Below are 22353 nucleotides of genomic sequence, written 5' to 3'. Positions count from 1 at the left end.
TTGGGGTGGCCTGAGCATTACGGGGCATTCGTACACACCCATTTCTCACGGCATAAACCCATTTCCTCACTGAGCCCTACAAGTCCTGCCAGCCCTCTTCACAGCTGGAGAAACTGAGGCTCAGAAAAGAGAAGTGACTGGCCCAAAGTCTCAGTGCTTGAACCCAGATCCCTGGTCTCTCAGGCTAAGCCTGGATGGGGGTGGAGCAGCCAGAGGCCACTTCAAGGAAGGCAAGGGGATGTGTGTCACAGGCCTTGAGAGGCCCTGGAGGACCAAATTCCCAGCACACACCTGTGCACACTCTCAATCTCAGCTTGAACCCATCCACGCATGGGGAACTCACTACTTCAGGAACTCACTACTTCCTGAGGAAGCCGTGTATGTTGTTGTTCAGCCCCGACTGTGGGAAAAGTCTTCTCCATGCTGGGGGAAGCAAATGAACACGTACTGCCTGACTTGCCCTCAAGCTGATGGTAAAACTGAGGTTCAGGGGCAACACTACAGGGCTCAAGCCACACAACCAGCACCCAGCGGGGTGGGGGTCTGACCTCAGGTCTGCTGGATTCCAAGCACAGATTTGCTCAAACCCAGGCCTGATCAAACTCAGCCTTCCCGTTCCCCAAGATAACCTACTCGGCCCAGGTTCCTGCTGGGTGCTACCAACTGCCTGCGCTCACGTGCGTGCTCTCTCTCTCCCTCTCTTTCTCCCCCTCTCTCTCCCTCGCCCTTGACCAAGTCCCCTTTGAAGCCCTCCTCCTTCCGGGGAGTCCTCTTCCTAAACTCCATTGCACCCAACCTGGTGCCCAACCTCAGAAGGAAGTTGTGCTTCCCCACCCGCCCCCCCCCCCTCCCCGACCCAAAAAGCAGCCTCCTGGATCACATGCGCTCCCAACTGAGGATCCTGTTACTGGAAAAAAGAAAATGCTGTTCCCATTTCCCCTCCTCCCTGTCCTGCCTCCTGACTTGAAAGAGAGAAACTTTTCAAAGGAGGTGGGCCCACCCACTCCGAGGGGTCCCAGGCAGATTCAAAAGCTCCAGCTCCTTTGGAGCCAAGGACTCCTGGAACAGGACCCTCTGAAGTCCAGCCACCTGTCCCTCCACCCAAGAGGGGGAGAAGCCTAAGTCCCTGGGGAGAGAAGTTGTGCGCGGGGGGGGGGGGGGGGGGGGGGGGGGCGCTGAGATGGGCGCCCAGCCCTAAGCTGAGAGGCTGAAGCTCTCAAGGAAAGGTAAGGAAAAGCCAAGACCCTCTCAAAATTACTTCATTGCCAGGCTGCTGGGTACACTGAGGCACAGTGGTACAGGAGGTGGAATCTGAGAAAGGGAAGAAAGAGAACCCCGATGGCAGTCTTCCCTTCCCCTGCCCCAGGCACAAGGGGAGACGGGATCTTCGGATTCCCCAGGACGGTGGCGGATGAGGGAGAAGCTGGGGGGGAGGGGGGAGGGGGATCAAGCGGACACAGTAATGGGCAGCCAGAAAGGGCGCGGGGGGGGGTGGTTCCCGTTATCTAGACTGAAGGAGGATCGGGGGTCCCTGGCATTCCGAGCATCAGGTGGTGAAGCGGCGGTAGAGGGGACCCAAGGGTCAGGGGTCGGGGTGGCGCCTACCCCTGGCGGGCCGGGTCCGGCTGCGGGAGCGGCTCCTCTGTCGCTGCAGCCGGGGCCGCCGCAGCAGCCGGTAGTAGTAGGAGGGCCTCCCGGTGCTCTTCCTGGCGCTGCCGCCCGCGGACATGCTGCCGCCCGCCGGGCACCGGGCCGGGCCTGGGCGCGCTCACACGGGCCCCATCGCGCGCTCCGGCCCGCCCGGCGGGCGTCCCTGCCTTCTCCCGCGCGCTGGTGCGGTCGCCGCCGAGGCCACGGCTGCCCCACAAAGTCGCTCAAACTCCTCCTCCCGCCCCCGCCCTCTCCGAGCAGCCGGCCCCGCGGCGGGGGCCGGGGACCGGGAGGGAGGCCGGGCTGGCACCGGCCCGGAAAGTCAGTGCAGGAGAAATCCCGGCCTGGAGTCCGCGGGGCGAGGCGGCCCGGAGTGCCCCGGGACCCCAGGCAGGTCCCCAGGAGGGTCACCGTCCGCGCCCCTCGCGCCTGAGAACAGTCGCCCGACCTCAGGACGCACGGGGCGCACCGGCTCGCCCGCGGGGGTAGACCGTGCACACTCGCGTGCGTGCGCTCCCGGACACCGGACAGGACGCAAGCCAGTCGGCCGGGCGGGCACCGCGCGGCGAAACCGGTCACCTTCAATTAGGGTCCTAATGAGGCTGACGCTGCAGGGCGCGTTTCTGCCCCAAGCTCACAGGGCGGAGCGTGGATCCACAAACAGCGCCTGGACATCCCTTTCACGCAGAAAACTTGCCTATTCTTCACAGTTTAAAAATGGTCCCGTTGGATACACATATTATTTGTATATAATTCCAATCGTGGTGTTTCTCTCTCAAGCGCACAGGAAGTAGAGAGAGCGTAATGAACACCCGCGTATCTCGCAGGGTTGGCCAAATCTCAACATTCTGCCCCCTGTGATCTAGACCGTCCCCCAAACACGCCACCACGGAGGCCGTGAGGTCTGCCTCCCGCCGAGCGTTCACAGCTGCTCCCGGGGAGGCAGCAGAAGCGTCCCGACGCTCCTGGAGAGACGCAAAACTGAGGCTGGGAGAAGAGAGCTGCCAGCTCCTGCTATGGCCTTGTGCTGAAAAACTTCTCCAGGTCACTCACTCCCCAGCTCAAGAACTTTCCACGGCTCCCCCAGTCCAAACAACCTTCCTTGGTATTTGAAGCTCCAACCATTGGGCCCCAACCAAACCACTCTCTCCAGCCTCCCCTACAGCTGCCTCCTCCTCACTCCTCTTTGCGCTACTCCCAAAAGGGTCTGCCTGGCCCAAAGACCCTACTTCCAGGACCCAAATTCTCTAGCCTTCCCTGACCATCCTGGCCCTTGTCTGTCTCTGTCTCTCCCCTAACTTGTCCCTGGAGCTGGATTTACCTTGTAAATTATTCAGACAACTACCTGCGGGAGCTCCCTTCCCTTAAGGGGAAACTGAGGCCCTGCCAGGGAGGGCTGACTTGCCTTGTCACACAGAAAGTGGCAGAGGCTAGTGGTCTTGCCTCCAAACATGCAGTCTTAAGGAGTCACACATGGGTGCTGGAGACAGTCTGGAAGCCCTCCAGAACAGCTGGAAAGGCGTGGCCCGGGGGGGGGGGGGGGGGGGGGCGGCGGGGCAGTCTGGGCAGAAATCCAGGCCGGGTTTTGCACCTCGCAAAGGGAGCCCCCTCTCGGGCTCCCTCAGCCAGGGGGAGGGCCCCCAGGTCAGGAGGAGCCTGGATCACAGCTGGAAGCCAGGCGCCATCCTGGGACGGGGAGGGGGGGGGAGGGGCAGGAGGGGTACTGCTTCTCCAAACCTAATCTGGGTTGTCCAAAGAACCCTTCTGGCCCCTCTCCCCAGAGTGCTGGCCAGTCCCTGGGGCAGATGGAAAACCACAGTGCCTGCAAGGATACCATTAACGTCCGTGGCGTTAAGTATTGCTCTAGCTCATTCTCAATAGCTAACACTGCCCAGGAGCCTCTTTTCCAAGAGCAGAGGCCCCAGGGAAAAGCTGTACCCAGTCCCTCCGTCCAGAGGCAAGCTGTGGGCCATCTTAGCATTCATCATCCTCTGGCTCAGCCTCCCCACTCAGGTGGGGCTCCCACAGACATCTGTCACTCTAAAGAATGACCTCCACAGCCAGGCCCTCCAGTTTTGGGGGCTGGAGGGCTCCCAGGAAGTCCAGCTCAAGGTGGGGCCAACAGTCCTGTTCCCAGTGCTTGGAGTTCATCAGGTCTGGTTTCCTTCCCAAAGCAGGAATGCCCTGCTCAATCAGGGGACGAGAGGTTTCCTGCCAACAGACTCTCAGTGGCTAAAGCGAGTGGTCTTGGCCTGGCCTCCCCAGCTGGCAGATTTAGTTGTTGTTGTGTGTGCGTAGAGGGAGGGGGGATGTAGCTAGGAGCTCAGGACCTCATCTGCAAACACAGTTGGGCTCCAAAGGTTTGGCATAGTCTCTCTGCTTATGCTTGGGCTTCTCAAGTCCTCTGTGCCTCAGTTTCCCCACCTGCAAGGAGAAGCTATGGACCCCCCACCTATCTACCTTGTGGCGGGAAGAGGGTCAGCTATAGAAGAGGAAGAAGCTTCTGCATTCCTGGCCTTTGAACATCTCTGCAGGCCTCAGGAGGGTCTGGAGTAGGAACCAACTGGGGTACTGAGGAGGCAGGGGACAGGGGAAGAGCTGGAAGACAAGGCGCCTGGGCCCCCTGTCCCTCCTCCTGTCCCGGGACCCCCAGGGCGGCAGGCAGACAAAAGGCAGCTCCCTGCACACCCCAGCAGAGCATCTGGAATCAATCCCGCTGCTGTGGAGCAAGCCACCCACTCCCTTTCGCTGCCCCTGTGGCCTCCTCCTTTTAAATGTAAGCAGCCCCCTTTCTGGAGGCCACCTAGACAAGAGGAGGGGCACTTCAAAACACCCTCCCTACCACCATTTCCTGCGACATTCCCCTCCAAAGGGAAGCCCTCTGTGATTGCCCTGGCCAGCACAGGCTTCCCAGGCCCTGCTGATCCGTGAGCCGGGGTCCCACAGAGCCCACGGTCTGTCGGTGGTCTTGTTCTCCACTCCTATCTCGACCGCAGAGGGTCTCCTGAACAGGCCCACCTCCCGCCTCCTCAACCTGCTGTTTTGGGTTGGGATCAAGGCTGCAGCCTTCACACCCCGAGCCTCCAAATCACCCCATTCGTTAAACATGTATATTTCTGGGTTCCCCCAAGACACTTGATTTGGTGGTTCCAGATGGGGCCTGGGAGTCTGAATGTTTAGTAAGTGCAGGCAGGCGGGGGACAGGGGCTGGCTAAATCAGATCTAACCCTCCACCCCCCTCCTCCTGCCCTCCAAAGCCTCCACAGGTGAACTCGCAGAGTACTGAAAAGGACCAAGCTCTGTCACAGAGCAGCCACATCCCCTTGTACCCCTGCCCACTCCAGCCCCTTAGCGATCTGCTCCCCAAAGACACCTGCTCCTTCCCACCTGCCTTTGCATTGTTGATCAGATGGCTGCAATGAAGCTCTTCCTTCTGCATCTGGTGAACCCCTCCTTATCCCTCAGGACCCAGCTCAAATATCACCGCATTAGAGCAGTCTGGGCCCCACTGACAGACCCTCTGGAGCCCACCACACCCCACCACTTGGGCTGTATAATGAGGACACCAGAGAAGATCAGGAAGAGAGGGACCCCAAGACATTCCCTCTGGGTAGAGAACTGTCAGCATCTGGATGTCAGGAGAAGAATAATACCCTGCTGGGAAGCGGTGGGGGTGGGCAGCCTTAGAGCTGGGCTGTAAGTCCAGGTAAACCACAAGCCAGGCAGGGGCCAGGTCAGGAGAGGCACCAGAGGCAGGGGTGGGGGCCAGCCTAGTGCAGTCTCCCCATCCCACTGTTAGCTTTAAAGTCAGTGAGGGAGGGGGGCACCGAGGGGCTCAGTCAGCGAAGCATCCGACTTCAGCTCAGGTCATGATCTCACAGTTTGTGAGTTCGGGCCCCGCATCGGGCGGACAGCTCAGAGCCTGGAGCCTGCTTCGGATTCTGGGTCTCCCTCTCTGTCTCCCCCTCCCCTGCTCACTCTCTCTCTCTCACAAAAATAAACATTAAAAAAAATTTTTTTTAATTTAAAAATAAAGTCAGTGAAGGAGGAACAAAAATGCATATTGTCAGAATTACCCCTGAAAAGGCTGAAACTGCCCGTAAAGGACAATTTCCCTCTAGTGTTAGGACAGAGGTGAGGAGAAGGCAGAAGGGCCTGGCCCTTACTGAGGGGCCATTCTGTGTAAGAGCCGGAAGAAGCATTCATCTAACATTAGATTCCACCCAGGGAGGAGAGGTGCTCACCCCCGAAGGGGACCACAAAAGTCCAAGACTTTCCACGGAGGAGGGTTACAAGGTTGTCCTGGAAAGGTCTGTCTGAGGATGAAATTTGTATTTAATACTGATAAACCATATTGGGCATTTATTGTGTGCCAGACCCTGTCTGTAGCGTTCAGTGCACATTATCTCCTTAAATTTCACATAAACCTTCAGGCAAGTGGTTACCGCCTTCGTTTTACAGAAAATCTTGCGGGCACAGAGAGGGTTAGTAAGTTCCCTAACGTCACACAGCTTGTGCTAAGGAGTCCGGATTGGAACCCAGGCAAGCTGGAAAAAGCAAAGTTCTTAAGGTTGAGCAGGACTTAACCCAGAGGCGGAGGAGGGGCAGCAGCCTGGAACTTTTCATAAAAGCCGGCTTCGACAAGGAACAGGAGGAGGTGAAGAAGATTAGCAGTCCCGACAGGGGAAACACTGGAGCCCACACCAGGCCCCACACAATGGGTGTCGAGAGGGCTCAGACCTGTCAGGCTTCCTGTCGGGACAAGGGTAGACAGCAGTGACCAGGGGAAGTCCCGGCCAGGCAGCCTTGAATGCATCCGCCTCCCAGGCCAGCCTCAAGCTTTGAGTGGCTGAAGCCCCGGGCAGGGGTATGTGGGTGGGGGGCACTGATGGTTGAGGTCACGGGCCTCTGCCTGCGTCCAGGAACACGGCAGGGCCAGGAGGAGGACCTCCGTCAGGCTGCGGTGGAACAGGGGCTCTCCCCACGCGGTGGAAGTGGAAACAAGCCCTGTGAGGTCACACTCGAGGCCCAGCCGGGTGTCCACCAGCTCCACTGCCCCCAGACTCCCTCCCTAAAGCCACCAACAAATTTACTAACATCCTTCCCAGACAATGGCCCATTCAGGGCCGTGCAGACCCCAGGCTCGGATGGCTCTGCCCCCCCTCAACACAGGTGGCACTGGGGGACTGGCCAAATGTGGGTGCAGACCCCTGGGCAGTGTATTTTCTACAGCCACCCACAGCTGGACTGAGGGTGAGCCCTTGGGAGACACCAGACCTCCAGCAGGGGAGGAGGCCAGTTGGCAGCTCATTGTGTTTCTTTGGGTGCTGTGTGACTCAGAGGAAGCCTCCTGACATCTCTGGGCCTCAGATTCCCTCGTGTTAGGGATGAGACATCTCAGTCCAGCCCACCTCCACAGGATTCCATCAGGATGTAGAAATTTCTTACAGTCTCAAACCAGCACCTATGTGTTCCCTCCAGAGGCCCAGATAATATGTATTTCCTTTGTCAATGCCAACAACCTGCCAAAAAATCCTGGGATGGAAGAGCTAGAAGGCACTGGCAGAGTAGACAATGGAGCCGGAGAAACTGAGGCCTCACGGAACAGCCACTTGCCCCGAGGACTCTGCCTCACTCATCACAAACCCAGATGTGGCATCAGTTCCCCGATCATCACGGGTCTGATTGCCCCTCACACCCCAGCACGGAACAGTCACAGTGGGGCAGTGTCACTCCCCATAGAGGGAAAAGGGACGCCAAGAGAGGTTGTGACTCGCCCGATGTCACACGTGGGTGTTGGGGGGTAAGGCCAGCTTGGGACTTAAACAGAACTGCCAAGACCCCCTTTCTCCTCTCAGTCCCCCAGACCACCCCTCCCAGAATGTCTGCTGCCTTCTGCCCGCAGGTGCACTGGGCTTCCACTCCGGACCGGCTGCCCCCTAAGCTCAGGGCTCCAATCCCAGGGCTGGGGAAGCCTGGGATCCAGTCTCCAGGGCCCAGTCCCGGCCCTCCTTCCTCACCCCCTCCCTAGCAGCCGGCGTTTCAACCCAGATGGCCAGGCCTGGTGCAACTCTCTCCCTGTACTTCCTCTCCCTGCCCTGACCCAGAAATGCTGCCAAGCTCCAGGTGGGCCCACGGCCCCTCCTTCTCGGGGCCCAGGCCCGAGGCTGAGGCTCCGGGTCTTGGGGCTTCCTCCTCCCCTTCCATCTGATGGGCCCAGACAGCTCCACGCCCACTGGGTGACCAGAGGGGGTGGCATATGGTCCCAGCGTGAGGTTGGAGAGCCCCCTCCCTTCCCAGGCCGTCCTGCCTGGTCATCTGTGAGCCACTTGATGGCTGGCACGGGCCTGGGTCCCAGCTGGGAGGGGCCTCACTCAATCCTCGCAGATCCCACTGAGGAGGACAGATGAACTGGCCCAGGAGCCAGCTCCTAGGAGGCTCCCGTCTAGGCGGCGTGCTGAAAGAGTGTGGGATTCGGGGTGAGGAACCAGCACTCCTTGACTGCGTGACCCCAGATCAGTGCCTTCAGTTCCTCAACTGTAGAATGGGCTTAATGACGCTTCTACTTTGTGAGGTCGCAGAAGGTCAAATATCATAGCAGATCAAAACCTTGTGTATAGGGGTGCCTGGTGGCTCAGTCGGTTGAGCATCTGACTCTTTTTTTTAAATTTTTTAATGTGTATTTATTTTTGAGAGAGAGAGCGAGAGCAAGTGCAGAAGTGGGGGAGGGGCAGAGAGACAGAGAGGGAGACACAGAATCTGGAACAGGCTCCAGGCTCCCAGCTGGCAGCACAGAGCCTGATGCGGGGCTCAAACCCCTCGAACCGTGAGATCGTGACATGAGCCGAAGTTGGAAGCTTAACCGACTGAGCCACCCAGGCGCCCCAGAGCATCCAGCTCTTGATTTCAGCTCAGGTCATGATCTCACGGTTTGTGGGATCGAGCCCCACATTGGGCTCTGCGCTGAGAGCGCAGAGCCTGCTTGGGATTCTCTCTCTTCCTCTCTCTGTGCTCCTCCCCACCGCCAAATACAAATAAACGTTTTTTTTTTTTTTTAGTAAAAAAACAAAACAAAAAACCTTGTGTATAAACTGGTCAACATCTGTCCCTCAGGCCTATTTCTTTTCTCACTAATCTGGGCCCCTCGAGAGCAGGACAGCCAAAGCTGGGCAGCATAGTTACCAGCCCAGAGTGAACTCTCAGGAAGACTCACTAAGAGAGAAGGTGGCAGCAACTGGGGAAAATGGACGACCCCATCTGATTTAAAGTCAGCACTAAGGAATTCAGAGGAGGGAGAAGTCCTGGAAGACTGCCTGAAAAAAGAGTCACTGGCATTGCACCAGAAGGCTGAGTAGGATTTGACTGGGTAGAGAGCAGAGGACTGTATTCTTGGAGGGGGAGACGGCAAGAGCAAAGGCCCTGAGGTAAAAACCAGCAAGGCATATGCTGGGGGCAGTGTGTAGAATGGTGAGGCTGGAGCAGAGGATGATGTGGGGACTCCGGAGGAGGCTGTATGGAGTATGTGAGGGGTGGGGTCAGGCAGAAGAGCTGGGGAGGTAGGCCCAAGTGGCAGTGAGGCCCAGGTGGCACCTCCATATGGGGAGGAGTGAAATGTAAGGAAAGAACCCTGATCGGGGAGGCAGAGGATCAGGGCTCTAGGCCTAGATCTGCCGCTGTGTGACTGCCTGACTTTGGTAAGTCATAGCCCTCTCTGATCCCCATTCTGCAACGATCAGGGAAGGCCTGGCTTTATAAGGCAAGCCTGCAGGTGAGGGGATAGGCCAGATGCCCAGGAACTACATCGGAGCCTTCAGAAACAGGTTCTGGGGCCCCACTCCCAGCATCATCGAATCCAAATCTTGGTGGGCGAGGCCAAGGAAGCTATATTCTTAAAGGAGTTTTCTCACAGCTTTATTGGAGAGCCGCTGGCTAAGATGGTTGTAGACTTGACTAGATGTCTTTCCAATCTCTGAGCATGCCAAACATGGCCCCGCCTCAGGACCTTTGCATGTGCCGTTCCTTTTCCCTCACACACTGACCCTGGAATTTCGGATGGCCAGCTCCTTCCTGTCATTTAGGCCTCAGCTCAAATAACACACCTTCAGAGGCCTACCCTCGCCGCCTTGTCTCAAGTGCCTCTGCCCCAATCGCCACCCCCCGTCCCACCGCCCTGCTTTATTTTCTTCAACTTACTGCATCCTAAAACTATCTTATCGGTGTATTTGGTTGTTCACGAATCGCTTTTCTTCCCTCGAACTGTAATGAGGGCAGGGGCCTTGTTTAGTCCTGTCACAGCCATGTCCCCAGTGCACAAAACAGCATTCAATATGTACCCGGTGAATGAGGTGCCTGGAAGGAGCCCGGCTCAAAGCTCCCATTCTTTTCTCAAGAAGGGCAGCCGTGGTGCCAGGGGCCAGTCACTTCACCTCTCCGGGCCTGGCTTTCTTCATTGTGACATGCAGACAGCAGGCTTCAGAGTTTGCTTTTAAGCAGCAACCTGGAGCTGATCAGGAGGCCAGGCTGTAAGTCCTGACTCTAACCGGGAGCTTGCACAGAATAAACGAACGGATGAATGAGTGCCTTTGCTCTGCTGTGTGCCTCGGAGCAAGTCCCCTCCCATTCATAGTCCCCTGCCCCCCGTTTCCCCTCCTGTAAAATGGGGTTGGCCTGAGTGAACCCTCGGCGCTGACACTCAGAGCCTCTGTGCCCAGTCTGGAACATAGATGGGAACCACAGCAGGTGTTAGAGGAGGGGCAGGCTGGGCCAGAGCCACGGTTCTCACATTTACTGGACTTTTCCTGGGGATCCCACCAGGCCCGAAGCTGGCATCTCAAGGCCACATAGGTGAGAATTAAGTGTAGCTTCTGCGACCTGTCACCCCTCAACTCTAGACAGCAAGAACAATGCCGGCCCTGCCCCCACTCTGGGAACAGCATTTTGTCTGGAAATTCCACCAGGGGGAGGAGGAAGGGCTGGGGCCCTAGAATTTCTGTGCCTGCTCAAACAGGAAGTAGCTCAAAGTTTGGGGCCAAGGAAAACAAGTTCAGGGGCATCCTGGAAATCAGCAGTCCCCTTGGCTGGGACTTGCCCCTCTCACCAGGTGGGGCTCTCCTGGTGACTAATGATTAACATAGACAGACAGATGGTGTGTGAAAGGGGGATCGTCCAGGACCACAGGCAAAGGCCTAAAAGGAAGCAAAATTCACCCAGTCTCGTCTGGCATACCTTTGACAATGGGGAGCTCACTACCAAACTGGCCCCTGTCCTCAGAAAGTCTAAAAGTGACAGTGCCTTCCCACAACTAGGAATTGCAGAAGGCCTTTAGGGATCTAGTGGTCAGCCCACACTTGACCCAGGAGTCAGAGAGCTTGAGACTTGCCCAGGGTCACTCAGATGTCCCCAGATCCTCTCTCAAGTTCCCAGTAGCAGATGAAGCTATTCCGGGCACAGTAAGGAGGAGCTAGTTTGAGCAGCCCCACCCCCACACCCCTCCTGGCTAAAATGCCTAAGTTGGGGGGGGGGGGTGACCTCTGGCTGATCTTTATTAGAAAGCCCAGAGGGCCCTGGGCCTGTGGGGGTGGCGGGGGGGGGGGGGGGATGGCGGGGCTGAGACAGCAAAGGGCAACCTGGGTTATGAAAGCCCCTTTGCTGCCTGCCTGCCTGACCCACAGCCCTCTCCTCTTCCCCTGTAGCCTCTGCCCCAGGAAGCTGCAAGGTGGCTTCAGAATTTTCTAGACCTGCTTTCTCTGACCTCTTTCTTGTGTCCTCCTGTTGCCCCTGCCGGGGTGGGGGGCCCACAGGGCAGCCTGGAGCCCTCAGGAGCGGCCTTCAGTGCTGCCCCCTACTGGGCTATAGATCCCTAGGACAAAGTCCTTGGCCCTGGTGCCCCGTGGGGAGGGCTGTGCCCTTTGAGATCCCCAGGGTGTCGTGGCACAGGGTTCCAGCCTGCTGAGTGACATGAACTGGCCTCCCCCACCCTCTCGGGGGCAAAGGGGATGGCGCAAAACCTCGGTTCTCAGATTCGAGGCGCTTCGGTACCCTGGAGAGCAGGTTAAAATGCAGATGCCCAGGCCTACTGGGGACAGCGGTTTAGCCAGTCTGGGAAGAGCCCAGGAGTCTGCATTTTTACCTAGCAGAGAGTGAGCCCATGCTGGCCATACAAGCCCCCTTTGGCTCTCTCTCAGGTCCCTGGCTCTGTGGGTTCTGGGACTCCAGCCCTCAACAGTGTCACAAGCCTTTTCTAAACTGCAACCTATCTGTCTCCTGTCCCTTTCTCAGAACTCTACAGTACAGACGGGCAAACTGAGGCTCAGAATGGAGAATAACAAAGTTTACCCACAGTCCTCGCCCCTCAGAGAAGCCCCCAGCTTCCACCTCCCTCCCCAGCTCCCCATAGCCTGCCTAGATTCTGGGGCCCAGCAGGTCAGCTCAGGCCAGGCAGCAGCCCTGACTGGCCCCCTTTGTCCTGGTCTGTGTGCCCTGCGACCTCACCAGGTCCTGGGCTGATTAAAATATCCCCTTACAGCTCCAGTAGGCCTGGTGTCCCTTTACAGGGCTGGGAGGGCCACAGTCCCATCTGAGGCGACACTGACAGCTTACTGCTGCCCTCTGGCCACCCTCAGAAGCTGGACACTTGCCGGCCCCACAGAGATTCGAGAGAACCTTCACCTGAAGTATTTGCAGAACCAGCCAGGAGAAACCAAGGCCCAGAGAGGGGAGAGCCTTGCCCAAGGTCACACAGGACACAGTTATTAACCCCAATACAGAGCTCGCTCTCTGCCAGGCAGCATTAATTCAATGAGTCCGTATAACAACACCCTCTCCTTTTTTACAGGCACGGAAAGGTGATTGTGGCAGGCACGGGACTCGATCTCACATAGCCTAGTCCCTAATGGTGACCCGGTACTGCTGCACGTAGTCTCCCCTCACGTGTCCCTGGCTAATTTTGTTTGCAAAAGGGCGTCGTGGAGCAGTGAGGCAGGGCACTTGGCTTCTACTGCCCGCCAAGGTGGTGGTCCCTGGGTGTGGCCCCAGTTCCTGATCTCACCTCTCCAGCCTACACCCACCCATTTTCCTTGGTCATGTTGGTCTCCAGCGACCCGCACCCCCCTTCTCTCCTTCATGTCTTTGCTCCCACTGTTTCCACTCGGAGCATGCGTGCTTCCTAGACTCTGAGCCCCTCTGTGAAGCAGGCTATTGGTCGTTCCAAAGGCTAGCTTGGGTCCGTCCACCTCTCTCCAGCTCTGCTGTCATGACTCAAATCCAGGCGACCACCGTCTCTAGCTTTGGGGACGCCCACAGCTCCTGACTCGTCCTCCCAAATGTTCCCCGAGTCGATTCTCCACGAAGCAGCCGGAGAGAGCATTTTACAACAGCCCTCTGTCCCAGCCACCCTGGCCTTACTTGCCTTCGGACAGTCTTTCCAGTTCATCCCTCCACCTCTGCCCCCCTGAGCCACGTGGCCCACTCCCCTCACTCTTCCTTTCCAGAGGACCCCCCCTTGCTCCCCAAACTCCCTGCTTCCCCCCAAAGGCCCGCCCCACACCATTTTCTCTGGGCTCCCTGCACCTTTTCCTCCAGGGAGCCCTCATTGTGCAGTGACATCTATTTTTGGGTGACTCATGTCACATTTACCTCTGCCGGCACGCTGCCCTCCTGGCGGATCGGGTCCTGCTTGCCCGGCTTGAATCATAACCCCGGTGCCTAGCCCGGTGCCGTCGCATGGCTGCTGCCAATCAAGAGGCGGGGGCATCACAGTCGTGAATTCGGGAAAGTGCCGTCCACATAAACGTGCCACGGGGGTCCCCAGACCTCCAGGCCTCAGCGCCATGAAGTGAAATGGGGCCAAATGCCCTCGGCCCCCACCCCAAACGAGTCATAGCTCAGGACTTATTAATTTTCCTCCCCACAGGTTTCGGTGCTTTCATTCTGTGATTTATAGCCCATCCGATAAATTTCCCCCATTATCTTTCGCACGCAGTGTGCTGCCTTTCTGCCAGTTCATAATACAGTTGGCTCTCTGGCCTCTCCCTGGAGAAATCGAAGGCTTGGCTCCAACTCGGGAGCAGGCCCACGAGGCCACGTGGGATTCCAGAGGCTCCTTTCAGACCCAAACCTCAAGCAGGTCTGAGCGTCGCCCTCAGGATTAACTGGGCAGGTCCCGATTGCCCTCCTCCCCTCCCTCTGGCAGGAAATCTGGCAGAGACCATGTAGGCTGAGGTGTCCAGTGCCCATGGGGGCCTTAGCGGCCAGTTTTAAGGCTGGGCTGCAGACTCTAGTGCTTTCCCCAACCAGCCTTGACAGTTTCCGAAGGCTCCACAGACATGATCTTCGTCTACCTCTCCAACTCCCCGAGAAAGGCAGGACCTCATCAGACCCGTTTCACAGATAAAGAAGCCTCTCTAGAGATGCCTGGGTGGCTCAGTCAGTTAAGCGTCCGACTTCGGCTCAGGTCATGATCTCACGGCTCGTGGGTTCGAGCCCCGTGTCGGGCTCTGTGCTGACCGCTCAGAGCCTGGAGCCTGCTTCGGATTCTGTGTCCCCCTCTCTCTCTTCCCCACCCCTGCTTGTGCTCTGTCTCTCTCTTTCAAAAATGAATAAACATTAAAAAAAAAATTAAAAAAAAAAAAAAGAAACTTCTATAACATACAGGAGATTACATCCCAGCCCTGCTCACCCCACTGGGTGCTTGCCAGGTTCAGGTACAGCCAGTAGAGATTTCTGAAGGTATCCTCTGTGCCAGGCAATGTGCCGAGCGCTTGACTTGGGTGGTCTTCACTCACAACAAACAATAGAGGCCAAAGTTACTATCATGCCCATTTTATACATGGGAAAATCGAGCCTCAGGGAGAAGCAACTCTCCTAGGTTTGCTACTAGAGTAAGGGATGAGAAAGATCTGGAGGCACAGAGAGCACACAGCTGCAGAGAGAACAAACAAAATAAAATAAAATAAAATAAACAAACAAAATAAAACCAAAAGTGGCAGGGATGCAGGGCCAGCTCAGCACTTTAGGGGTGGGGATCTCACCCCTGGGAGTACTCTACCGGGTGACCTCAGGCAAATCCCTTAACCTCTCTGGTCCTCATCTTCCCACTCTACAATACGAATACTGTCCTGCCCAGGACTATCACAGGGTTTGCATGAGGCAACATGTAGAAAGCTACCTTGTGAACTGCCCGGTCCGGGGCCGAGTCATTTCTGCGTGTTAGAACAGTGAAATGAGACATCATGCAAAGACCTGTAGGGAACCTCTGTGCTACTCCAGGCTAAGTGTGACTGGTGGCTCCGAACCGTGCAGGCATCTGGACAGAAGACACGGGCTCCTCCTTGGATCACAAGCTGCTTACCTCACTCTGGTCCCGGGCACCTCACCCCCCGAGGCTTGGGAGCCACCGGGTGACCCTCCTGCTCCAGGGCTCACAGATCCCAGCACTGACCAGCTGGCCCTGGGGCATCGAGCAGAGGACATTCCAGACTGGCCTGGGCCGGGTCCCCCCCACAGCTGCGGCCCTCGGCCACTAGGTCTGCTGTCCCGAAAGTTTCTGCTTCTACTTTATGGTTTCCGTGGCAACCACCTCTCTTTCTCCGATTGTTTTCCTAACCTCAGTCACTTTGCCATCTTAAGAGGCAAGTTTCTCTCTTCTTTATACTAAAAGGAGAATAAAAGTGGGTTGGGGCAAGAGGTCTGGCCGGGAGGATGAGGACAGAGAAGGGATTTCTGGAGTGCAGCCACCGTTTGCCCCCCAATAAAGACCACTGGGCCTGGGACTGTCCCCGGGGTCCTCCACAGCAGCTCCCTCAATGTGACTCCCTGCTCAGAGGGCCTGCCGGGCCCTGCAGGAGCCGCTCAGGCTGGGGAGTCCAGGCTTCACAAGCTGGCTGGGCCTAAATCTGCCGGCTGCCGTCTGTCTTCACCCACCAGCGCCCTGTGTTTGGACGGCATCCACCTCCATGCCCCACGCTCTCTGCTTTTGGGAATCCTTCCTTTCCCAAGGCCTGGCCTCGAAGTAGTGCCACAGGAAGTCCCCGCTGATGTCGCCGCCACCCCGTCAGACCTCCTCACTTCTCCACTGTATCTGTTGCTCCGCCACCCAACCTTCCTTCCCGACGGCCTTCTGCCCCGCGGGCTGGGCCAATGCCTCCCTCACTCCACGTCCGAGCAGGGCCACAGGAGGCCACGCGGAACCTGGGGCCGTGGAGCCCAGGGTTCCTACCACCATCTGGCCGCCGGCTCTCCCCAGATTTGCTCCAGAACTCTATCTTCCCCCCACGGTCAAATAAGCATGGCACTCACTTCCTCCCAGGCTGGTGGAGACTGAAATGAGTTTGCAGGTCTGAAAGAGCTTGGAAAATTCTGAAGTGCTGGGGGGAGTCCGGGATTATTTTTAGGTACTGAATTAGTGCCATCCAATGAATAGCCTGAAGGCCTCCTTGACCCCACAGATCTCAGGCTCTCTTTCTCCACCTGCTGACCTCCCGAGGCATTGACTGCCCGCGTTGGCCAGCTCCACACCAAGTCAGGGGCCACCAGCTTTCTTCACACACACACACACACACACACACACACACACACACACAGCCCCTGACACACTTGAGGCCTGGAGGCTCAGCCACTGCCTTCTCCTGTTCCTCCAGGACCCACCCTCTTCCCGCCTGGTCCAGTGGGCTACCCAGGAACACCTCCCAAATGCGCTCTCACCAGAGAAAGGCTTCTCTCCCTCCCCCACACCAGGGCCTCCCTGGTGCTGACAGTGAACTTCACCCCCACTGCCTGCCTGTCCAGCCTCAGACCTACACGTCACCCCTTCCAAAATGCTCATGGAGGCTGCACCTGCCCAGGCTTGTGCTAGCATAGGGCTGGTTTTCACGAGCAAGGGGGCGCCTGGGGCTGCTGTGCACCCTTGAGGGCCGATTCCACTTCCCTCCAAAGACCTGCAGAATCAGAGGGCTTTAAGCAGACTCAGAGGAAGAAGAATAAAGACTTGTGAAATGTCAGAACCAAGGGAATGAAGAGAGGGTCAGCCACGGCCTGCCAGAAACTTCCTCCTGTGCCTGCCCTTCTGTCCCCACTCTGGTCCTGGTTCAGGGCCCAGGACTCCCACAGCTGGCATTGGGAAGCCAGGCCATTCAGCCCCCACACTGGGGTGCATAAGAGACACTTCCCAGGAGCGGGCATTTGAAAACCCATGTAAGTACTAGCACAGTCCTGTAAGGGCTCAGACACAGTCCCTGTCCTCAGGGAGCTAATAGTCTGGTAGGATACATGAGCTCCCAGAGGGACCCACCAACAAGGGCCCAAGGCAGAGGAAGCATAAGGAAGGAAGGAACTGATCCTGACTTGGCAGGGCAGGTGGAGATCAAGGAAGGCTTCACAGAAGAGGTGGCATCTGGGCCAGGCCTTTGAGTAGGATTCCAACAGGCAGAGGACAGTAGGGAAGGGAGGGGGCCCACTGAAGTTCAGCAGCAGCCTGGAAACCACAGAGAGACACTTAACTTGACTTCCCTTTTCCAAAGGCCACGTGTTAGACCAGGGTGAGAGTCTGGGCTTGGAGGATGCTGGCCTTGTGTCCAATCAGCTGGGCCTCTTAGGCCAGGCAGGTGGTAAATGCCCCCAAGATGGCCCAGAAAGGGGCAATTTCCAGCCTGGCTCCCTGAGACCAGACCCTAGGGCAAGGTCTGTTCCGGTCATTGCTGTCACGGGGCAGTGGCCCCAGAGTGCCAAAGGGAGACAGAGCCTGCCAGGTCTTAAAAGCCCTGAAGAAAAGAGTTCCCTGAGCAGCCCATTCCGGGATTTCACACCACCCCACGGTCAGCCAGGAAGTTCTTCCCCCTATCTAACCTACATCTCTCTTGCTGAAATGAACACCCACCTTGCTTTGGAGACACAGGAATAACAAAGCACAGGAGCTGAAATGCCTCACCAGGAGCTCTGTTTGCAGCTGAGGTGGGAGTAGGGGTGGGTCAGTGGGCACAGACACAACCCCGGGCTCTGACAAGAGAGGACAAGGCCCCCTTTGTGTGCATGATTAATTTATAGGCCTGGGGAAGGCCAAGCGAGAGGGAATGTCCTCTCTCTGGGCCTTGGAGGCTTCCCTGACCCAATTTAGAAGCTGCGTTTATTGTGTTGTTCGTGTCAAACCTTCCCGATGAGGTCTCTATTCCCAGCGTGCTCATGAATTTTCCAGGGGTTTAATAGCGTACAATCTGAGAACGATTTATTAAGAAGATTAAACCCCCCAAATATGCTTCCGCATGCTCTACAAAACATGGTAAATTTATTCTCCAGCGTCAGTAGGCTCCCACTGCCCTGAGCGGCACAATCACTCAGCAAAGTTAAAGCTGGAACCCCTGGCCCTGGGGAGGCAGGGAGGCCACGTGGGGTGGGGGCGTGCCCGGTGAGGGTCCGGCGGGGAGTGTGGGAAGGTGCACTTTGAAGACCCGGCCCTCGTTCCTCGCCCACCTTGCCCCCGGCTTCCCGGCTTGGCGAGGGCTCCTGGATGCTGGATGCAGGACGCTGGTCTAGACGCTTTCTGGGACTTGGAATCAAAGAGGAGCCCCCTAACGTCGTCTCCCTGGGCACCCCTCTCATTCTCCACACTAGGAACTCCTGGAGGGGGAGAACTGGGCCAGATATGGCCAGAGGTGTCGGAAAAAGACCAAGTTTTTGCTTGACCCTTTCTGGGGGGCCACACTCAAGGGGCCGGGGGAGCCTCGCACAGGCAAAGCTGGGTGGAGGATGTGAACTCGGGGAGGCGGCAGCCACGCCCTCGCCCCTGGGATAAGGGGAAGACAGCAGCACCCAGGGCCCACGGGGGCGGGCGGGGAGCGGTGGGAGCCGTGTCAGATGCTGCTGCAGAGGCCCAGGCCTCAGTGCTGATCCGAGACCTCAGACCAGCCTGTCTTCTCCCTGCAGCCCCTCCCGTCCAACGGGTGCCCAGGACCATCTGTTTTATCACCGGTGATAAAATATGTCATAGCTATATGGCACGCCCACCACCTACTCTGTGCCAGGCACTGTGCTCAGCTTTAAACACATCGCGCCATGTCACGCCCATGCCACCCTGTTACCATCGTGTCTCAGAGGAGGGAGTGGACCCTTGAGATGGTAATGCACATGCCTAGGCCATGCAGCCAACGGCCGAAAGAAGCAGGATTCCAGCGCTGGTGCTCAGACTCCAGTGCCTGAGGCCCCAAGGCCCTCCCACCCCACCTAAGTCCACAGCTGGGGCAGTTCCCTCTCGGCTCTCCCCGAGGTCCCTCGGTTTAGGCTCAGTGTAGGCCCCCACCAGAAGACTGCCCAGGCTCCTTGATGGCCACCCAGCTTCCTGCCGCATCCTCTCCCGTCTTTCCTCCACCCGGCAGCCAGAGGGACCGTCCCGGTCACCTCGCTTGGCTGCAAAACCCTCGCCACCGTCCCCTGGCCAACGGCACAGGGTGCAGGCTTCTTTGCCCTAGCATTCATGGCTCCCGCTCCCCTCCTCCCCTCTGCCCTCTCTCCCTCCACCTCGTCCACACTCACCACCTGTGCCCCGGGCCTTCCAGTCTCATGCCTTTGCTCACACGGCTCCCTTTGTCTGACATGCTTTCCCCGTGCCTCTTACTCCAAAACTCTCAAGGCCCAAATCCAATGCCACTGTCTGCATGAAGCGGTCCCAGGATCAGGACCCTACAGCAAAAGTGCCTGCTCCTCACCCCCCAACAAGCCTAGGAGCTCCTGGGGGGGCTGGGTCTTCTTCCACTAGAAGCTCCTCCCGCCTCGTCCCTGCATGCAGCTGGTTGAGTGCAGACAGTCGTCTACTTGATACCTCGACCTTGTGAGTAAGGGGAGGCAAGAGCGGCCTGAGTGCCCAGCCTGCGAGTCCTTTACCTTTGTGAGGGCGCCATGGACCCCTGTGGCCTCTAGCAAGGTCTAAGGCTCCGTTCTCAGAAAAATGTTTTGGGGGTTTTGTTTGTTTATTTAGAGAGAGAGAGAGAGAAAATAAGTGGGGGAGGAGCAGAGAGAGGGGGGGACAGAAGATCCAAAGCAGGCTCTCTGCTGTCAGCCCACAGCCCAACATGGGGCTCGAACTCACAAACCGTGAGATCATGACCTGAGCCAAAGTCAGACGCTTAGCCTGCTGAGCCACCCAGTTGCCCCGGAAAAATGTTTTCAGATGCATAAAATAAAATACCAAGATTACAAAGGAAACCAATGACACTGAAATACAGTTATCAGAATATTATCCAAAATTTTTTGAACAACATATGTGCTTTTTATTAACGCTTTATATAGTAAGATCTAGTTCTAATAACTACTGTTATTTTGCAGCATAAACAAACGCGTTATTTACAGACTCCCACAAAGCTATCCTACGACTTGAGAGCGCCTGTGATTTCCATGATTTCTACAAAATCATAGAATAGCTAATGCCACTGTGGTTTATCACCTACATTTGTAATTGAAAGAATTATAATTTGTAACCGTAATCAGAGGTCAGAGAAAACAAAGGTGGGATTTTTTTTTTTTTCCTATCTGCCTTCTTGGATTCCACCCAGAGACGCCTGCTTAAGAACCTGGTTAAGAAACCCTGGCTTAGAGGCGGGGGGGTGTAAGGGGAAACAGTGGGGTTTGTCCTGGAGCCCAGGTTCCGGCTATGCACCGCATGGCATGTCGCTGACCTTCTCGGAGTTCCATTTTCACCTACCTGCCTCGGTGTGATCCCGCAGGAGCCAAGGCCCGTGCCCACAGCCTGGTTGTCCAGGCTTATCCCAAAGCACTTAGGTGGGGAAGGCTTCGAGGAGGCCCCTTGGAGACGCTGTGCCCCAGACGGCCCAGCTCAGGGCCTCAAGGCCCCTGGCTGCCTCCCAGGAAACTTGTTTTATGTCCCGAAAGAGCAGGCCTGACAGGAGATAAATCGCCAAGGAAGGCTGGAGGGGGCTCACACTGTCTGCCCGGCGCCCGCCCAGCCACCCTGGACCCACCACCACCCTCTCAGAGAGGATAAAAGCACCATTAATTACCGGGGAAGAAAGGGCGCCGCGAGGACGCGCCCAAAGCCTGCTCAGAAATCATCTCTGGCCACATTTTCTGAGTGTAGAGCCAAGCCTGGGGGCTGACTGTCCACCTCCCCGCCCTCTGTCACTAGCGGGCAGGGCTCTCCTCCTCTGGGATCCCCTGGGGCTGCCTTTTAACCTGGGCGTTGCCCCCCAAAGACCCCTGACCTATCCACTGTCCGTGAATGGATTGCTTTTTGCAGACATGGCCCCTGAAGAGTGCTCCCCAGGTGGGGGTGGGACCCTAGAGGGGAAGGGAGTTAACCTGTCACCTCTGCTGCCTTTACCAGCACAAACCCATCCCCAAGTCCCGCGGACTCCACTGGGGAAGTGTCTCCAGCCTCATCCAGACCCCACTGCCAACTCAATTATCACCTCACACCCAAGAGGACTGAGTCACCCGCCAGGCAGCCCTTGCCGTGCAGGTCTGGGCCAGCAAGGGTCTAGGCAAGAGGTCAGACAATCCTCCAGCCAGCCCTGTGAGCAAGACACTATTATCATCCCATTTTATAGACACGGTACCTGAGGCTCAGACAGGTTAAGTGACTGGCCCAAGAAGGCACAGCTAGACACTGACAGAGCCAGAGTTTGAGACCAATCTGTCTGGCTCCCAATCTCCCCATTAGCAAAGCTTTTCGGGACCTGCTTGGTCCCCCCCTGCAACTACAGGTGGCCAGGGAGTCCCCCTACAGGAGGTTTTTAAGGCCCCCTCTCTTCCTTTCCTGTCCCGGCCCAGGGGCTCCCCCACTGACTTGTCTCCAAACCCCATTGGTCCCAGTCTCACCTCCTCCAGGAAGCCTTCCCTGAGTATCCACCCTCCGTGGAGTCAGAAGTCTTCCAGTACCTCCTAGCACTTAGCAGAAGCTGCCAATGATGGCCACTAGCACAGTCGGTGGGTAGGGGCTAAGTGAGTCTTTTTCTTCGTCACCCTGACCACCACGCCCTCAGCCAGACCCAGACACCCCACGGATGCTCTTCCAAGAGGAAAAATGAGGAAAACCATGCTGGCAGATGAATGAGGGAGCCATGGTTCATGCCAACCTTCGACCAGAGGCAGGTCTGTTCACAGGCAGACAGGGGGCAGCCGCCCCAGGATCATCGGAACGGGGGCCACCAGACCAGTCAACCAGGATGGCTAAGGGAGGGGCTAGGAGTTGACTTTGTGGCAACTCTGAGCAGAGAGGAGCCCTGGGCTGGAGAAGCAAACTCAGCAGATGCACTGGACCCACACGTCACTCTGGAAGGACCCAGACCCATTTTCAAAGCCAAGGCCACACCGTGACTTCTGCTCCAAGCTCACGGCAGGAATAACAGCAGTGCTGTTCCCGGCAACACGCACTTCCCTAGGAAATGTCCCCCCAGACAGAGGGACACTGGCACCTGAGCCCGGTAGCCTGCGGAAAGCTCAATGCAGCGGACGGAGACAGGGAGGTAGATGGAGGTCCACGTCCTGGCTAGGAGCACCTTCCAAAACTATCTGAATGCAAAAGAGCAAGTTGCAAAATGATAAATGATTTTTTTTTAATTGTTAAACAGAATCATAGATTTTCTGTGGATACATAGATATATACGAGAGCACGAAAGAATCCTGAGAAAAGCACATTCCAAAGGCCTGGCTGGGTCCTGCCCCAAGCCACACACCCAAACTGGCCCCCCCACCTTGATGCCC

At 57.1% G+C, this 22353-nt stretch overlaps 1 protein-coding gene across 8 annotated transcripts in view; it reads right to left on the bottom strand.

The window, feature by feature from the left end:
* The window catches only part of DAB2IP (DAB2 interacting protein), a 186499-nt gene that overhangs the window by 118112 nt on the left and 46034 nt on the right, over positions 1-22353 (bottom strand). For 2 of the 8 annotated variants that reach the window (XM_086683897.1, XM_086683899.1), the window contains exon 1: positions 1606-1881. The exons of 4 other annotated variants lie outside the window; for them this stretch is intronic. In XM_086683897.1, the coding sequence (XP_086540023.1) occupies positions 1606-1729 (124 nt within the window). In that variant the 5' untranslated portion in view covers positions 1730-1881. Of the gene's footprint in view, positions 1-1605; positions 1920-22353 lie in introns of those variants that run through there. 2 more of the 8 variants (XM_086683902.1, XM_086683901.1) reach the window with 2 other exon arrangements.

The sequence above is a fragment of the Puma concolor genome, chromosome D4 (genome assembly GCF_028749965.1).
Source record: "Puma concolor isolate L17-30 chromosome D4, mPumCon1.1.hap2, whole genome shotgun sequence".
Classification (NCBI taxonomy): domain Eukaryota; kingdom Metazoa; phylum Chordata; class Mammalia; order Carnivora; family Felidae; genus Puma; species Puma concolor.
The sequence above is the reverse complement of the archived record's forward strand: the minus strand, read 5'-3'. Positions and strand labels throughout refer to the sequence as shown.